A 15,328-nucleotide genomic window follows, 5' to 3' on the forward strand; every position below is an offset into this window, starting at 1 on the left:
TATTTTGGAAGTATATTCCATACAGAAAATAAACAACCCACTTTAAAAAGAGAAATTACGAATTTTTTTATATTTTGTTCAGTTTTCTGTTGGAGGTGTCAAAAATTCCTCCAAATTTCTGATACACCTAGCGCTTTACTAGGTGTATCAGAATTTTTGGTGAATTTTTGACACCTAACACCCGAAACTGCAAATAAAATATAACTCATAATTTCTCTTTAAAGTCTTTATGGAATATACTTCCAAAATAAACTATTAAAGTTGTTTAAAAATAGAAATATTTTTTATTTTTTAAAAAACAGTGCAGCCATTTTTTTCACATAATGAAATCAATTGAATTTTATGAGTTAATTTGTTTTCAACTTTGAAACTTTAAAAAAAAATCTATCAAAATTTTCTATTGGTTAAATTTTTACGATATTTTCAGGGTTAATGTGAAATGTTATGCTCTTTCCAATAAACCGAATATAATTGGAGACAAACGGTTTTTTACCCCCCCCCATTTTGAAATATCTATTAAAATTTTAATAATTTACTCAAAGTTTTATATATCACAGATTGAAAATAAAAGATCAATAAATAATATATTGTAAATTAAAACAAAAAATAAAGTGTTTTTTGGAAATTTACCTGTAAAGTCCAAAGTGTAAAACCTCTTTTTTTTTTTTTAAAACCACGTTGATTTTTTTTTTTATTGGAAGCCTATATTCTGCTTATATTGTCCAGTAAGTATTAGACGCTGACAACAATTTTTTCTATTTCATTCAATGTTCTTTTTTTATAGATGTTTAAAAAAAAAAAAAAAAAAAAATTCACCTGATAAAAGAATGAAAATATAATAAATAAAAAATTTATGTATTTCTTTCAGAAAAGAAAAAAAAAAAATTTGACTGTTTTTTTTTAAAGGCAAAAACTTATAAGTAAAATTTGACTATTTTTAAATTATGGGAACACATTTCTTCACGCACAAGGCTAGACAACTAACGTGAATGTGTGTTTTTTTTTTGTTTTTTTTACACAGTGATCACCACTTATCAAGGCCCGGAAGCCACTCAGGGATAAGGGTTATTGCAAGTACATTATGTTAGTGTGGAGATTTGATGAAGTGTTTACTTAAGGGGGCGGTTCATTAGGAATTTGTTAACTTTGGACTTGAAGACATCCAAGTTGTAGTCTGGAGGGAAGCAGGCAGACGGAACAGAGTTCCACAGGCGTGCAGTTCTAAGAAAGAAGCTTTGTTCATGGAATCTGCATTTTGATTTAGGCACAGATAAAGAGTGGGGGAAATTTTTCACAGTGGTTTCAGCTAGACGGGTGTTTTTCGTGAAAGATTGGCGAGGGGGGGACCAGAGATTGGAGTTCAGAGGAGCACCTGCCATGGAAATAACGATAAAACAAGGATAGGCTCGCAACGTCTCTTCTGTGGGAGAGAGGTTGCAGGGTAGAGAAAAGGGCATCCCCCACTAAGCCACGAAGTCTATTTTGTACTCTGTCAAGGCAGGATAGGCGGTTTTTAGTAGCTCCTGCCCAGATATGGCAACAGTATTCCATCATTGGACGTACTTGGCTTTTATATAGATAGAGAATTGCATCAGTAGTGAGATATCTTCTGGAGCGGTAGAAGGATCCCACCATCTTTCCAGCGACCTTGGCAACAGACTTGATGTACATGTTCCATTTCAGATCAGGAGTAAAGATCAAGCCCAGAAGCTTGTCAAAACACGGGGCCTCACCCAGACGAGAGCCATCCATCACAATTGATGCCAGATGGGGATCAGAGCGTTGATGATGTAAGGATAGGAGTTTGGTTTTGGATGCATTAAAGGTAACCAGCCACATCTTCCCCCACTGAACTGTCTTCTGTAGTTCTAAAACGAGGACAAACAGCTACTTCCGATTTTTCGATAAGAACGTAAAAATGTTTGCGTAATCACGCTGTTTTCAAATAGTCATTTAAAAAATTATTTTATTTAAAAAATAAATGGTATTTAAAATATAAATATGAATACATTCTGAACAATGGAAGTAAACATTCAATAGTATTTTTTTATAGGTAAGTGCTTTTTGGAATTTATATCGATTTTTTATAATCGAAGTAAATAAAATTTCGTTGATTTTCTTCGAATATTTTTTAAAGAAAACCGATTTAAAAAAACAAATATTGCATAATTTGCTATTAAACCTGTTTTTTTTTTTAATTTGGTCTTTGCTCCTTTAATTGAAAAAAAAAAATAATAAAAAAAATAGGGTTTGAATTACATTTTTCAAGTAGTTATAAGCTTGTAAAGATAGGAGGTCGAATTATTCAGTTTCTTTTCACGCATTCTTAAGATCGGTTTCTGACACTGCTAGCACTTTACTAGGTGTATCAGAATTTTAGGCGGAATTTTTGACACCCCCAACAAAAAACTGCGAATAAAATATATAAAACTCGTAATTTCTGTTTTTAAAGTGGGTTGTCAATTTTCTTTATGAAATATACTTCCAAAATAAACTATTACAGTCGTTTAAAACATAATAGAAGTATTATTTTTTTTATTTTTTAAAAACAATGTTTACAAAATGTCTACGCACGTTCGTAGACATTTTGTAAACATTGTTTTTAAAAAATAAAAAATAATACTTCTATGTTTTAAACGACTGTAATAGTTTACATGGAGTTATCTCCCCGTGGCATGTTAAGCAAATTTCACAATAGCTGACTTTAAAGCGCGCTCATAAGAACGTGTAAAAAAAAACAAAAAAAAACTACTCGATCAAATTAAGTGAATTTTTTTTTCAAACATCTTCAGTTCAAAACTGATACGTAAAATATAACCCCCCCTTTTTTTTTCTTCGATATTTTCATTTTTAATTTCTTGACTAAACTGTACAAGTACCGGGGCAGTCCGCCGGGGCAGGGGCATTTATTTATTTTTAATCACGCCAGTCTCCAAACCAGTTTTTAGCCGTTACAAACAAATGTCAATTTGTTTCCATCGTGCCAGACTTAGGGTTATTGCTAGAGTTAATGAATGACAATCGCGGATCAGTAAATGCGGAAGTACCAAATTTTTTTTTTTTCTTTTGCCCCCACTTAAACTTGAAAATTTAGAAAAATGTCTAACAAATTAGAATTGTATTTACTTTGGTTAAAATTGTAGCCATTTAAGAATTTTTTTCACCGAAAAATAAAAATATTTGAATATCTTAAAAACAAAATTTTAAATATTTTTCTACACACAAACAAACAAAACCAACCAAAAAAAAAAATATATATATACCAAATAATAATAAAAAAAACAGTACTTGTCCAGAATTCTCCCACATTAAAAACAAAAATGAAGGAAAAAAAAAAAACAAAAAACAAAAAAAAACAAAAAAACAACAACAACAACAACAACAACAAAAATCTGTACTATATACGTACCCGTGACGGCAAGAAAATATTCACAAAAAAGTCATGTCACTCGATCAAGTAATTTTATTTTTAATAAAGAATCATTTTTAAGGGAATTAAATGGGAATTCGTATGCATTACAGATATCTCGCAAGTTTGAATCATGTTGAGTCATCTCCCTTTTTTAGACTCTTTCAAAATGGCGTCGCTCCTTGGTTAGTCATAACATTTGATTTTCTTATTTAAAATAAAACTAGTTGGTCATTTTATGTGATTTTTGGCGTGCGATATTTTCTTTCCGTCAAAAGATTATTTTTTTTCTTTTTATGTAGGTGGAATTCTAAACAAACACCCAAGAAACTAATTTCAAGGAATGTTACCTTAAAAAACAAAACAAAACAAAAAAAACAAACAAACAAACAAAAAAACGGTTGTTGTATAGAATTCAACCTGGGGGGGGGGATACAGAAAAATATTTATGGATGTATGTACCCGTCACGGAACGTGTCCTATTCCAAAAATCACGTAAATTGATCAAGTCACTTTATTTAGGACGAGTACGTACAAAGATTTTTCGGCAAAAAATTACTAAATCACAACACGAGTTTATTGCGAGAAATAAAATATTCTGTGCAGCCATTAATTTTGTTTATTGGTTAAATATACGAAGAATCAGATAGTTAAAATCTTAGAAATACGCATTTCAAACATGTTAATATTAGATAAAGAATAACAAGTTATCCCAAAATGTTAGTCCTTTAATGTTTACATATTTAAAGTGTATTGTTCAATACAAAATGTGTATTCATCACTAGATTTTAACTCGAAATGATTCCTCATGATACAAAAAAAACCCAAAAAAAAACAATTTTTTCTCGCAATAAACTCATGCCGTGATTTAGTGATTTTGCCGATTTAAAAAAATATATTTGGCAATTGTAGTTTATTGACAGACAAAAAATTAAAACTTTATATAAAACAGTAAAACACTAGACCCAAAGGCCGAAATAAAATCAGACCCCCCCCCAACTCATTTTTATTATTTTTTCAATATTTTTTATTTGACTAAATGTACGACAACGAGGTCGCCATATTGTTTTCAAAATTTGGCCCTTTTAAGGTTTGACAAATTGGCCTTTGTCCTATTTTGCGCGCTTTCATTACAAAAATTGCGGCCAAAATAGTTTCAAGAGCGTAAAAAAACAAAATTTGGCTTGAAAAAGGCCAATCTGTCAAACCTTAGAAAAGCTAAATTTTAAAAACAATATGGTGGCCTCGATTGTCGTGCACTTAGTCTAATAAAAAAAAAAATAATTTTTTTCTGGTTTTATTTCAGCCTTTGAGTCTAATAAGTTGTTTATATAAAAAATAGTTTTTATAACTGTTTGTCCGTCAAATAATTTACGCCGCTATACTACACATTTGCCAAATATTTTCTGTATTTTTTTGTGCTTATTCAAATCGCCATTTATAGCGATAAACTTATATTGCACATAATTGTCATGGAATGAAGATTATATATTCCGAAAATCAAGAATAATCAAGTTTTTTTGTTTTTTTTTTTATTATTATTTACAAAAAACAAATTTGTCGTTTTTTTTAATTTTTTATTTTTTTACCGAGGCCATGTTTTTATAGGGAAGATAAGGGGAGGTAATCAGTGATTATTTTGACAGTTTCCACGTGCATTATAATTGTTTGCCCTTGTCCAGATTCGTTGATCGTATTATGGACGCTTTCTTCACTCAGCGAAAAAGTAAAATTTGTTTTGCTTAAATTAAAAAGAAAAAAAAAAGAAAAAGAAAAAGCCCTACTTGATCAAATTACATGATTTTGGGGACTTTTCATCAATGTCCCGTGACCGAGTGCAGAGCTCAGCTGCAGTGCACTCACTGCAGCATACAGACACTTCTATGTATTTTATTTTAAATGCCGCTAAAAGTGCCAATCTGAATAAGCACCTTATTTTTTTAATTTTTTAAAAAATTAAGTTGAATTCTGAATAAGAACCGATTTTGGTGGACTTGAAGAATCTTACACTCCCATATTTTTCTTTTATTTTCATATTTTATTTTCCAGCGGATTATTATCGAATGGGATGGTGGGTGGGCACTAAATCTACCCGATTATTAAAAATTGTTTTTTAAATTAAGTCAATATTTGTAGGAGGTGCTCAGCAGTTTCTAATGCAACGTTCTAGTAAAACCGATCACCGATTTTAAAACCAATCGATATTTTTAGGCTAAATTTCGCGAATTTAGCCTTTTCAATAGTTTATCGATTTGAATTTCGCTTTTTAAAATTAACTCAAAACAGATAGACTGCTTTAAAAAAAAAAAAAAAAAAAAAAAAAGGCTAAATTCGAAAATTTTGGCATAAAAACGTCGAGTGGTTTTAAAATGGGTGATTGATTTAGTAATACGTTAGATTAGAAACTGAACACGCCTACAAATATTTAAATATTGACCTGTTTTTCATTTATTTTGATAATTTAAACTGATGTCTATTTAATAATAATCAACTAAAAAAGAGAGGTGGGTGCAAGATTCCCCAGGTCCGACCCGATGTTTCTTTTTGTTTTTTAATTCAAGGGAATTTTGAACAAGTACCCCAGAAACTTTAACTGTAGTTCTAGAGAAAGGTTATACATAAAAAAACAAACAAACAAAAAAACAAAACAAAAACAAAAAACTTTTCCAATATAATTTTGTTTTTTCAAGTTGATGACAAATAATGTTGACATTATTAAATATGGTGTTTGATCACAGTGGGAAAATAATGTCGTTATGGACGTTAGTTTTTTTTTGTTTAGTTTTTTTTTTTCGGCTTATCGTTTGTTCCTGGTTTGAAAAAAAAAATGGAAGAGTTTATTGTGGATTGAAAAATATCTTCATTTAAAAAAATTCAATCCTCAGATGTTTTTTTTTTTTTTTTCTTTCTCAATTTTTGTTCATAAGGATTTTTTTTAATGGAATGTCAAGTCTGCTGATATGGGTTCAATCCACAGGATGACCAGAATATTTATTTTTTTGTTTTTTTTACTTTTCTAACTTTTTTCTTCTGAATATTTTTTTTTATGCCAAATTATCACAAAAGAAAGTTCTCGTCATATTTTGATTGTTTGAAAGTTGTAAAGAAAGAAATAACATACCTGACATTCCCTCCTTTCAAAAAAAAAAAAAAAAGGGAGGGGAGGATCGCCGGTTTGTATGTTGTGAGGGGCTTCCGACAGGACCATACAGGTTATTTCTTTTGTTCTCAGTTCAGAGTGCCCCCCTATACTTTTGGGGAGGGGGAGAGGGATGGTGTGTGTGTGATATTGTCCACTAAAAAAAAAAGGGGGGTGGGAAGAAAAAGAAAAAAAAACTTGTAAGTAGTAATAATATATATATATATATATATATATATATATATATATATATATATATATATTAGTACTCCTTACTATCGGAGACAATTATTGTAAAACAAATACAGCCGGGAAATTAAAATGCAGGTACTTATGAAAAATATCAACCGAGCTATTTTTTTTAGATAGGATTTTCAAGCTGAATTTAATTTTTACGGTATCATTTGTTTCTTAAATTGTTAGGTGAAAGTACAGAATAGTTACAAAATATTCTCCCCATGGTAATTTTTGGAACTCATGCTGAATACGGACCGTGCTGAAATAACATTATAAACCCATTCTTAACATAGGGAGGGAGATCTTGTTAACTATTCGGAATCATAACTCAGTGTTCTAAGGGAGGGAACTGTTTCACTAAAGTAGGTGAAAACATCTTTTTTCTTACAATTACTCGAATGTTTAAGAAAAACTACAATATCGTCGCATTTTACATTTGTCGTTAATGTTAGAAAACGTTACATTAAATAAAGTAATTGAAAAAATTTTTTTTTTTAACCAATTTTTAGTAAAATAGAGTTACCTTCTTAGAACAAGGAGTTAAGATTCCGGATTGCTAACTTTTATCTAACAAGTTAAACAAAGATACTGTAAAAATCGAACGTACTAATACAATTATTGATTCGTGCTGGAATAAAAACATTAAAAAAAAAACATTTTTAACACGGGGAGGGTGTTTTGTACCTATTTTGTACTTTAACATAATTTAATAAAACGATATAAAACTTTAATTAAACTGGAAAATACTATTTTTAAAAAATAGCGCGGATCAATAACTGCACTAGAGCAGCAAATCGAATTTAACTTGAAAATCCTAAAATAAATAAATAAAATAAAAAATAAAAATAAAAAATTAAATAAAAAATAACACGGTCCGTATTCTGCACAAATACTATATATATAACTATTTAAACGTCAATATATTCAGATTAATTTCTCCAATGATCCGAGGGTCATAAGCGATGTATCTTATTTTCTGTGTTTGTTAAAATAATATTTAGACTTGTATCACTATTCGTTTCACAGTCTGGACCCCTTGGAAGTCCCCCAGTTTTTTCATTCGATCCCCGACTGTCCTCCCCACCCTGAATAGATGAGACGCAGCTATTTGTACTACCTGGAAGAGATTTCGGAATGTTATTGTTGCTGTCGTTCGGACCGTCCCGATTTTCCCCCATCATCGCACGACTACTGGAAACCAACAATGTCGAGTCGGTCTCCTTATTTGGCGACGACCCCCTTCGTTCTCCACCGCCGCCGCCTTCCTCGGAGCATTCGTCCACGTTGTAAAGGCCGATCTCCTTGCTGCTGTCGCTAAATCCAGACTCGGAGCTTTCTCCATCGTCGGAAAAATCCCGCTTTTTGTCCATGTAGAATTTCACATCGTCATCGTGTTTCAACTCGTCGATGTCGTTTCCGATTTCCAGATTAATTATCCGCTCGGAATTGAAACTGCTACTGTCCGACTCTCCTCCATCCAGCGTGACCACATCCAGACCGTCACTAAGGTCGCTCTCGCTCTCAATGCAAAAACCGTCTTCATCCAAACTGCCGTTCAGGTCTTCATCTTCGCCAATACATTCTTCCTCTTCTTCGTCGAGTTCGCAAATGGAGACCAATTTAGGGGCCGAATTCATTTTACTGACCGGCGGTTTAAACTTGCTTCCTTGGCTGAGCATCTGTTGCCGTAAGGGTAATATACATCCGTGCGGAGAATCGGATTTCGTCCGTTCCATGATCAACCTCGAACTGTGCTTTCTCCGCTTATCGCGAACGAATTCTTTGAGCGCAAACGAGAGTTTGTCGTGTAACTGCACAGCCAACAGCTTCGCTTTGGTTTCCGTCTTGCAGAGAACGGCGTGGCATCGTAGATCCAGCTTCATCTTGCGCCCCTCGTGTCTGTAGACCCAGAGGAACATCCTCGGGTACTGCGGATGGGCGATAATGTAGGAAATTTTATGTGACGAATATTGCATAAGGCCCTGTTCTTTTGTATGGGCGTTGATGCCGCTCACAGACACGACCATTTTCATATCGAGAGCCTGGTGGGAGCTCTGTAGGTAGTTGTTCCAGAGAACCATTGCTGGTTTATCCACGCAGCCATCACCCTTCATCATACAGGTGTGAATGTTTCCAAGGTATTTTACCTTATAGACGGGGTCGACATCGCTGATGTTAACGGTTTTTCTTCGCCAACTGAAAAAACTCATGGTTTTAGATTTAAATATATATATATATATTTTTTTTTTTTTGAGATTTTTTTTTTCTTTACAGTTTATGAAAGAAAAATAATAGGCTTACATCGTACAGGTTGTAGGTTTTTTTTTCTTTTTAAAGTGAATAATAAAAAATTGAAAATGAAACGATCTCAAATAAAAATATCATAAAATGTCGATCCAGTTTTTGTATGAATTCCACATAGTTTCCTCGTTATCACATTTTCATATATTCAAATTATAAACAAATACCAGCGAATAGGCAGCCACAATATGTGACAATATAAAGTAGGTCTTTACTGCCGATCAACTGGTCGTAGGAAGTCTGAGGGCCGTAGAGCACTTTTAAACAGGTGTCCGCACTCCTGATGAAAACGGGGAAAAATAATTCTTTTCTTCACAATTTGCTTTGTTGAATTTATCCTTCAATAAAAACAACAAAATCTCTTTTTTTTTTTTTTTTGATTTCGCCAGCAACGCGTTTGGCTTCCTTTCTTCCTCCAGCCGTATCCGATATAAGTCTTTATAAACAGATTCGTATATTTACACCTGGCTAGGTTGACATGTCAGCCTTAAACTAATGCCTTACCTGATGAAAGCGGCGACGACGACGATGTCTATAATTAAACAGGTTCGAGTCACATGTACTGATTGCAAGCCGCTCATTGGTCCGGCTTGGTCACAAGTGGTTTTTTTTTTCTTTTCTTTTTCGAGATCCGACGAAGTTGACCGACATTACTTTATGTATGATAAGCTGTAGTTGCCGTCAACCAACGCCAGGACAAAGGCATACAGTTTTTACATTAAGAATGAATTAGTATTAATTTCTTCATGTATGTGTGTGTGTATATATATATATATATATATATATATATATATATATATATATATATATATATATATATATGTGTGTGTGTATGTATATTTTTTCTTATCACTTTGTTTTTGCTAGGGATGGGGCATTCTACCGGATGCCAAACATTCTCCCAATGAGTTTATTTACTCCAACCGAGAGATCTTTTTAAGATTCTAACCGTCCCTTCAAGTGCTATTGTTTGTATTTCTTTTGCACTTGGTTCACCGGGTATATTCGCCAGAGAGTTTTTGAAATTCTCTTTAATAAAAGCCCGGTTGCTCCTATAATGACTGGTAGGATTGACACCTTCTTAAGATTCCAGTCCCATTTCATGTCGTACATAAGTCGTTGGTATTTTGTTGTTTTCTCCCTCTCTGCTCTGTTAAGGCCAGCATCATTAGGGACGCTTACTTCAACTAGGGTTGCTACTTTCTTCTTCTTGTCCCATATCACTATGCCAGGCTTAATAGACCCATTTTCTAGGTTTGTAGCTGTAGGAATTATTTCCAACTGTTGTTTCTGGTAAACATGTCCCCAGAATTTGCTACTGCATGGGATATTCAGTTTTTTACAGATTTTCCAGTGGAGATATGTACACACTCCATTGTGTCACATTGTATAATAGCCGTCCCCCAACAGGCCTTTACAACTGGATGCCACACTCTCTACTTCTCTGTGGCAGATGTATACATATATGTGTGAAACTTTTAGTTTCGGGGGAGATAAAGTTTGAAAATATAGAGACAGACCGACAGACAGACGGACAGACATATAGTAGTTTATATATTAGATTATGGAAATCGCTGCAGACAAGAGATGAGAACATTTGATGTAAGGAAAGAAAAAAAAAATGACTACTTACAGCTAAAAACTAACCAACAATAAATGTTAAATAGATTCAAATACTGCTAATCGTCTTTCTTTGCAGAAACATCATTCCTGGAATGTGAGGACTAAAGGATAAAATAAGAGAAGCGAAAGTTACAAGGCTGCCAAAAGTAAACTCGAGATCCTTAAATTATATATATATATATACTAGCAAAAGTACCCGTTGTTGACTGGGTTACAAAAACAGCCTATAGAAAATGGACTCTGATTTATGAAAGTATGATAGGTTATGAAAAGGAACGGTCGTAAAGAGATAGCTTCGAATTTGGGGGTATCAAAACCAAAGCAAAATATGATGAAAGTAAAAATAAAATAGATAAACCCCATAATTTATTATACCATACCTGTTCACACTGATACACTTATCACAATATTCTGTGGATCTATATTAAAACACCTTGTTAAACTTTCTGACATATTTCCATTCTATGGAGGTCAGGCGCGAACGAATACCCAATAATTTTATTATACCATATTTCTTCAAACTGAAACATAATTATTAAAGTATACTTACGCAGATAGATATGAAAAGTCTTTATTAAAGTTTGTGCCTATTTTCATTCTATGGAGGCCAGGCGCAAATGCAGACCCCACAATTTTATTATACCATCCCTATTTAAGTTAAAACATACTTAACAAAGTATTATTATGTACATATATATCAAAAACACTTGTAAACGTTTTTTTTTAATTTTTTATTTCCATACTTTGTGGACCAGGCGCGTACGCAGACCCCACAATTTTAATGAACCACCGTTCTGCCAGATGAAACATACCCATTCCTGTGTCTCGATACATCTTCTATCATTATGTGTGATCAGTTTTCTATAATAGTCAACCATATAGGAGCCTATTCGTGACCAGACACACACATAAACTTTCAGCTTTATATTATAGATATCATAATTTAGGAATTTAAAATTTGTGATTCGAAAAAGTTAAATTTCAAATATAGAAATTTTATTGTATGCAAGACAAAGAATACAGTATAGTAAAATATATCTACTTAAACCATGAGTTTTCGATGTTTATCTGTCTCCTCGGTGCAAACCTTTTATAATATTTGCTAATATTTTTCCTCCGAGGAGATGTATGAACATCGAAAACTCATGGGTTAAGGAAATATATTTTACTATACTGTGTTCTTTGTCTTGCATACAATAAGATTTCTATATTTGAAATTTAACTTCTTCAAATCACAAATTTGAAATTCCTAAATTATGATTTATTTGCTCTATGTAGGATATTGAGCAATTTTATTTAGCTGGGATAGTCTTATATAAATATTGCATCCAATAATATTTTGTAAGACCGATAATCACTGGATTTGCACACCAGTAGATTTATTGTATTTCATAATTCGTAAACATTCACAAGAAACACTCGTCTAGCTGTAAACACTATCAATAATTTCCCTCACTCTTTATCTGTGCCTAAACCTAAACGTAGATTCCATGAACAAAGCTTCTTTCTTAGAACTGCACGCCTGTGGAATTGTCTTCCGTTTTCCTGCTTTCCGGCTGACTACAATATGGTTGTGTTCAAGTCTAAAGTAAATAAGTTCTTGATGAGCCGTTCCATATAAGTTATTAAATTTACCAAATTTTCATTACTAATGATTACTATATTGACCAATTTCTACTGTACACTCTTTAACCCTTATCCTTGAGTGGCCTCTGGGCCTTGATAATGTGGTGACGCCTTTGTAAAAAGAAAAAAAAAAAAAAATATATATATATATATATATATATATAATTTAAAGGAGATTAGAACAATAGTCTAAAGAGCTAAGTGTATTTTAATGTAACAGTGAAATTACTAGTTTAATTAAAATACAGGAAATAGAAAGTGCTCGTTGTAATTTAGATATATAATAAGCTCGATAGTTAAATGTCCTAGAGCTAATTCAATATTAAGTAATGTGATTTATAATTTAAAAATTTAAAAATATTTTTAAAATTTAAAAATCAAATTTTAATTAAATTAAAAATCAGTTTCATAAGAAGGAACAACAACAAAATCAATTATCTGTATATATATTCTGTTTCATAATATTCTGTTTTGTGTTTGTATGCTAAACAACGAAACATATGTAAGACAAAATAACATATGATCAAAGAAAAATATAAATATATATACATATATATATTTATATATATATATATATATATATATATATATATGAACAAATGATTAATAAAACATGTTAAAAGACATCTTGAAAAAGAGTTAAAAACATATTTAATTTTAAAAAAGGAAGCACAAGATAAGTGGATAGTCCTTAATCCGCGGAGTTTCGAAGAAATACTCTCCTTCTCATCAGAGGGCAGGAATTAGCAAAATGCGGGATCGGATTTTGCATGTAAAAGTATTTAGTGAAACTACAAGTAAGTCACAGATCTTACTTGGTTAAAAAAAGAGTGAGGTAAGGGGAGTAGGAGGTAAAAGAAAAATGATAAAAAGATTTCACATGAATGGATAGTCCGGTGAAGGGTAAAAAATCCAAGAATGGTAAAATCCAAACACGGTCGAATTAAAAATTTCCACTCCAACAGGTAAGTTCCAAATGGTCCAAAATGATCTTTTTATCATTTTTCTTTTACCTCCTTTAAATTGTCGGAGGAGTTTGGTAGAGTTCTCAAAGGTCAAATCGTTGAACTTTGACCCCTTATCAGCCAAATTTTTGGCCGAAAAACAATTACAAAGATTTTCCCAAATCTCAGTACCCTGTGTATCAAATTTCGAGTCTTCAGACTGAATATTGACAGAGTTATTGTGTAGGATAATGTACACAGACACACAGACAGACACGTTTACTTTTTTAGATATTTAGATAGATAGATAAATAGATTAAACAAAAATATATACGTATACATAAATATACTAGCATTTCAGCCCGGCGTTGCCCGGGTGTTTGGATGTGTATGTTGAGCAAAAAAAAAAAAAAAGTGGTAGTAGGAAGGCAGGCTCGAACCCGTACCGCAAAGGAGGAAAAGAACAGGGTAAAACCTAACGTTTATGCTGTTACGACCACCGCCAAACCAGAAGCAACATTTTTAAAAATTAAGGCTAGACAATCTGAAGGAGAGGATAACTTTAAAAAATATCGGTAAAAAAAGTGACCCCCCCCTGTAGAAAAGTGCCTAGTTGAAGGGGAAGATATTAATGTTTTTAGCCAATTTTTCGATATTTGTCGTATGAAAGATCGAACTTTAAAACGATACTGATCTTGGTAAAATCCGTCGCCTCTATTGAAAGTTTAAGGCAGACATGTAAACAGACATACATACATACATTTATATATTGACAACTAAAAATTTTCGACCCAAACTGATGAAAAAGCTTGCCCTATCTCTGAATACCCTTTATGTAAAATTTCAAATATTTAGACCAGAAATTGTCTGAGTAATTTGGAAGAGACCGCAGAGGTCAATTTTTTAAAACTTTGACCGCTATTATCACCCCTTAAGATTTATTGTTTTGGGCTCAAATCAAGTTATTAAGTTATGAAGGTTTTTTTTTGAAGTATGAAAACGATCTTATTTTTTTGTATTTAATACTTTTTTTTTATATTTCAAGCAGTCCTCCACTCTTTGTCACAAAATAATATCGAAATGCAAAAAAATATATACATGTATGTGTGTGTGCGTGTGCGCGCGCGTGTGTGTGTATATATATATATATATATATATATATATATATATATATATATATATATATATATATATGTACACACGCACACACATATATATTTCTTTTCATTTCGATGCATATATAAATAAGTTGTTGTTTTTTAAATTTTTTCTTAATAATCAACAATTCTACTGAAGTTTTTTCCTACTAATCTTATATATATATGATTATTAAGAAAAAATTTAAAAAACAAGAACTTATTTATATATGTATTACAAGAAGTTTATTTATATATGTATTACAAGAAGTTTATTTATATATGTATTACAAGAAGTTTATTTATATATGTATTACAAGAAGTTTATTTATATATGTATTACAAGAAGTTTATTTATATATGTATTACAAGAAGTTTATTATATATATGTATTACAAGAAGTTTATTTATATATGTATTACAAGAAGTTTATATATATGTATTACAAGAAGTTTATTTATATGTGTATTACAAGAAGTTTATTTATATATGTATTACAAGAAGTTTATTTATATATATGTATTACAAGAAGTTTCCAGACTTTTTTCATATGGGCATTTTTAGTGATAGTACACACATGAAACTCTAGTCCCCTTTGAAGTAATCTCCTCTGGCTGCAATGCACTTACTGTACCATTCCGACAACTTTTGTCACAGCCTATTTCATCTCCTTAGTTTTTCTGGAGCTTAGGGCATAACCAAAAGTCACAGGGAGCAAGTCTGGACTATATGGAGGGTGAGGAACTGTTTTGATGCCCATCTTGGTCAAATAGTCTGTGACAAGGATGGACTGCACCCTTGGGACAAACTTTGCACAAATCTTCCGCATCTTCAGTTCCTCGCGAATAATTGTGTGCACAGTTCCCACACTGACATCAAACTGTGCACTTATTGTCTCTATAGACACACGACG

General features: G+C 32.0%; 1 protein-coding gene across 1 annotated transcript; it reads right to left on the reverse strand.

The window, feature by feature from the left end:
• Window positions 1-6,068: 6,068 nt before the first annotated feature.
• On the reverse strand, window positions 6,069-9,638 carry LOC145263229 (protein FAM43A-like). The gene has a single exon (XM_080120314.1). The coding sequence runs from the start codon at window positions 8,993-8,995 to the stop codon at window positions 7,739-7,741; it is 1,257 nt and encodes a 418-aa protein (XP_079976440.1). The 5' UTR covers window positions 8,996-9,638; the 3' UTR covers window positions 6,069-7,738.
• Between the last annotated feature and the right edge of the window lie 5,690 nt (window positions 9,639-15,328).

This window comes from Euprymna scolopes, chromosome 38 (assembly GCF_053919585.1).
Source record: "Euprymna scolopes isolate OS-2025 chromosome 38, ASM5391958v1, whole genome shotgun sequence".
In the NCBI taxonomy this organism is placed as follows: domain Eukaryota; kingdom Metazoa; phylum Mollusca; class Cephalopoda; order Sepiida; family Sepiolidae; genus Euprymna; species Euprymna scolopes.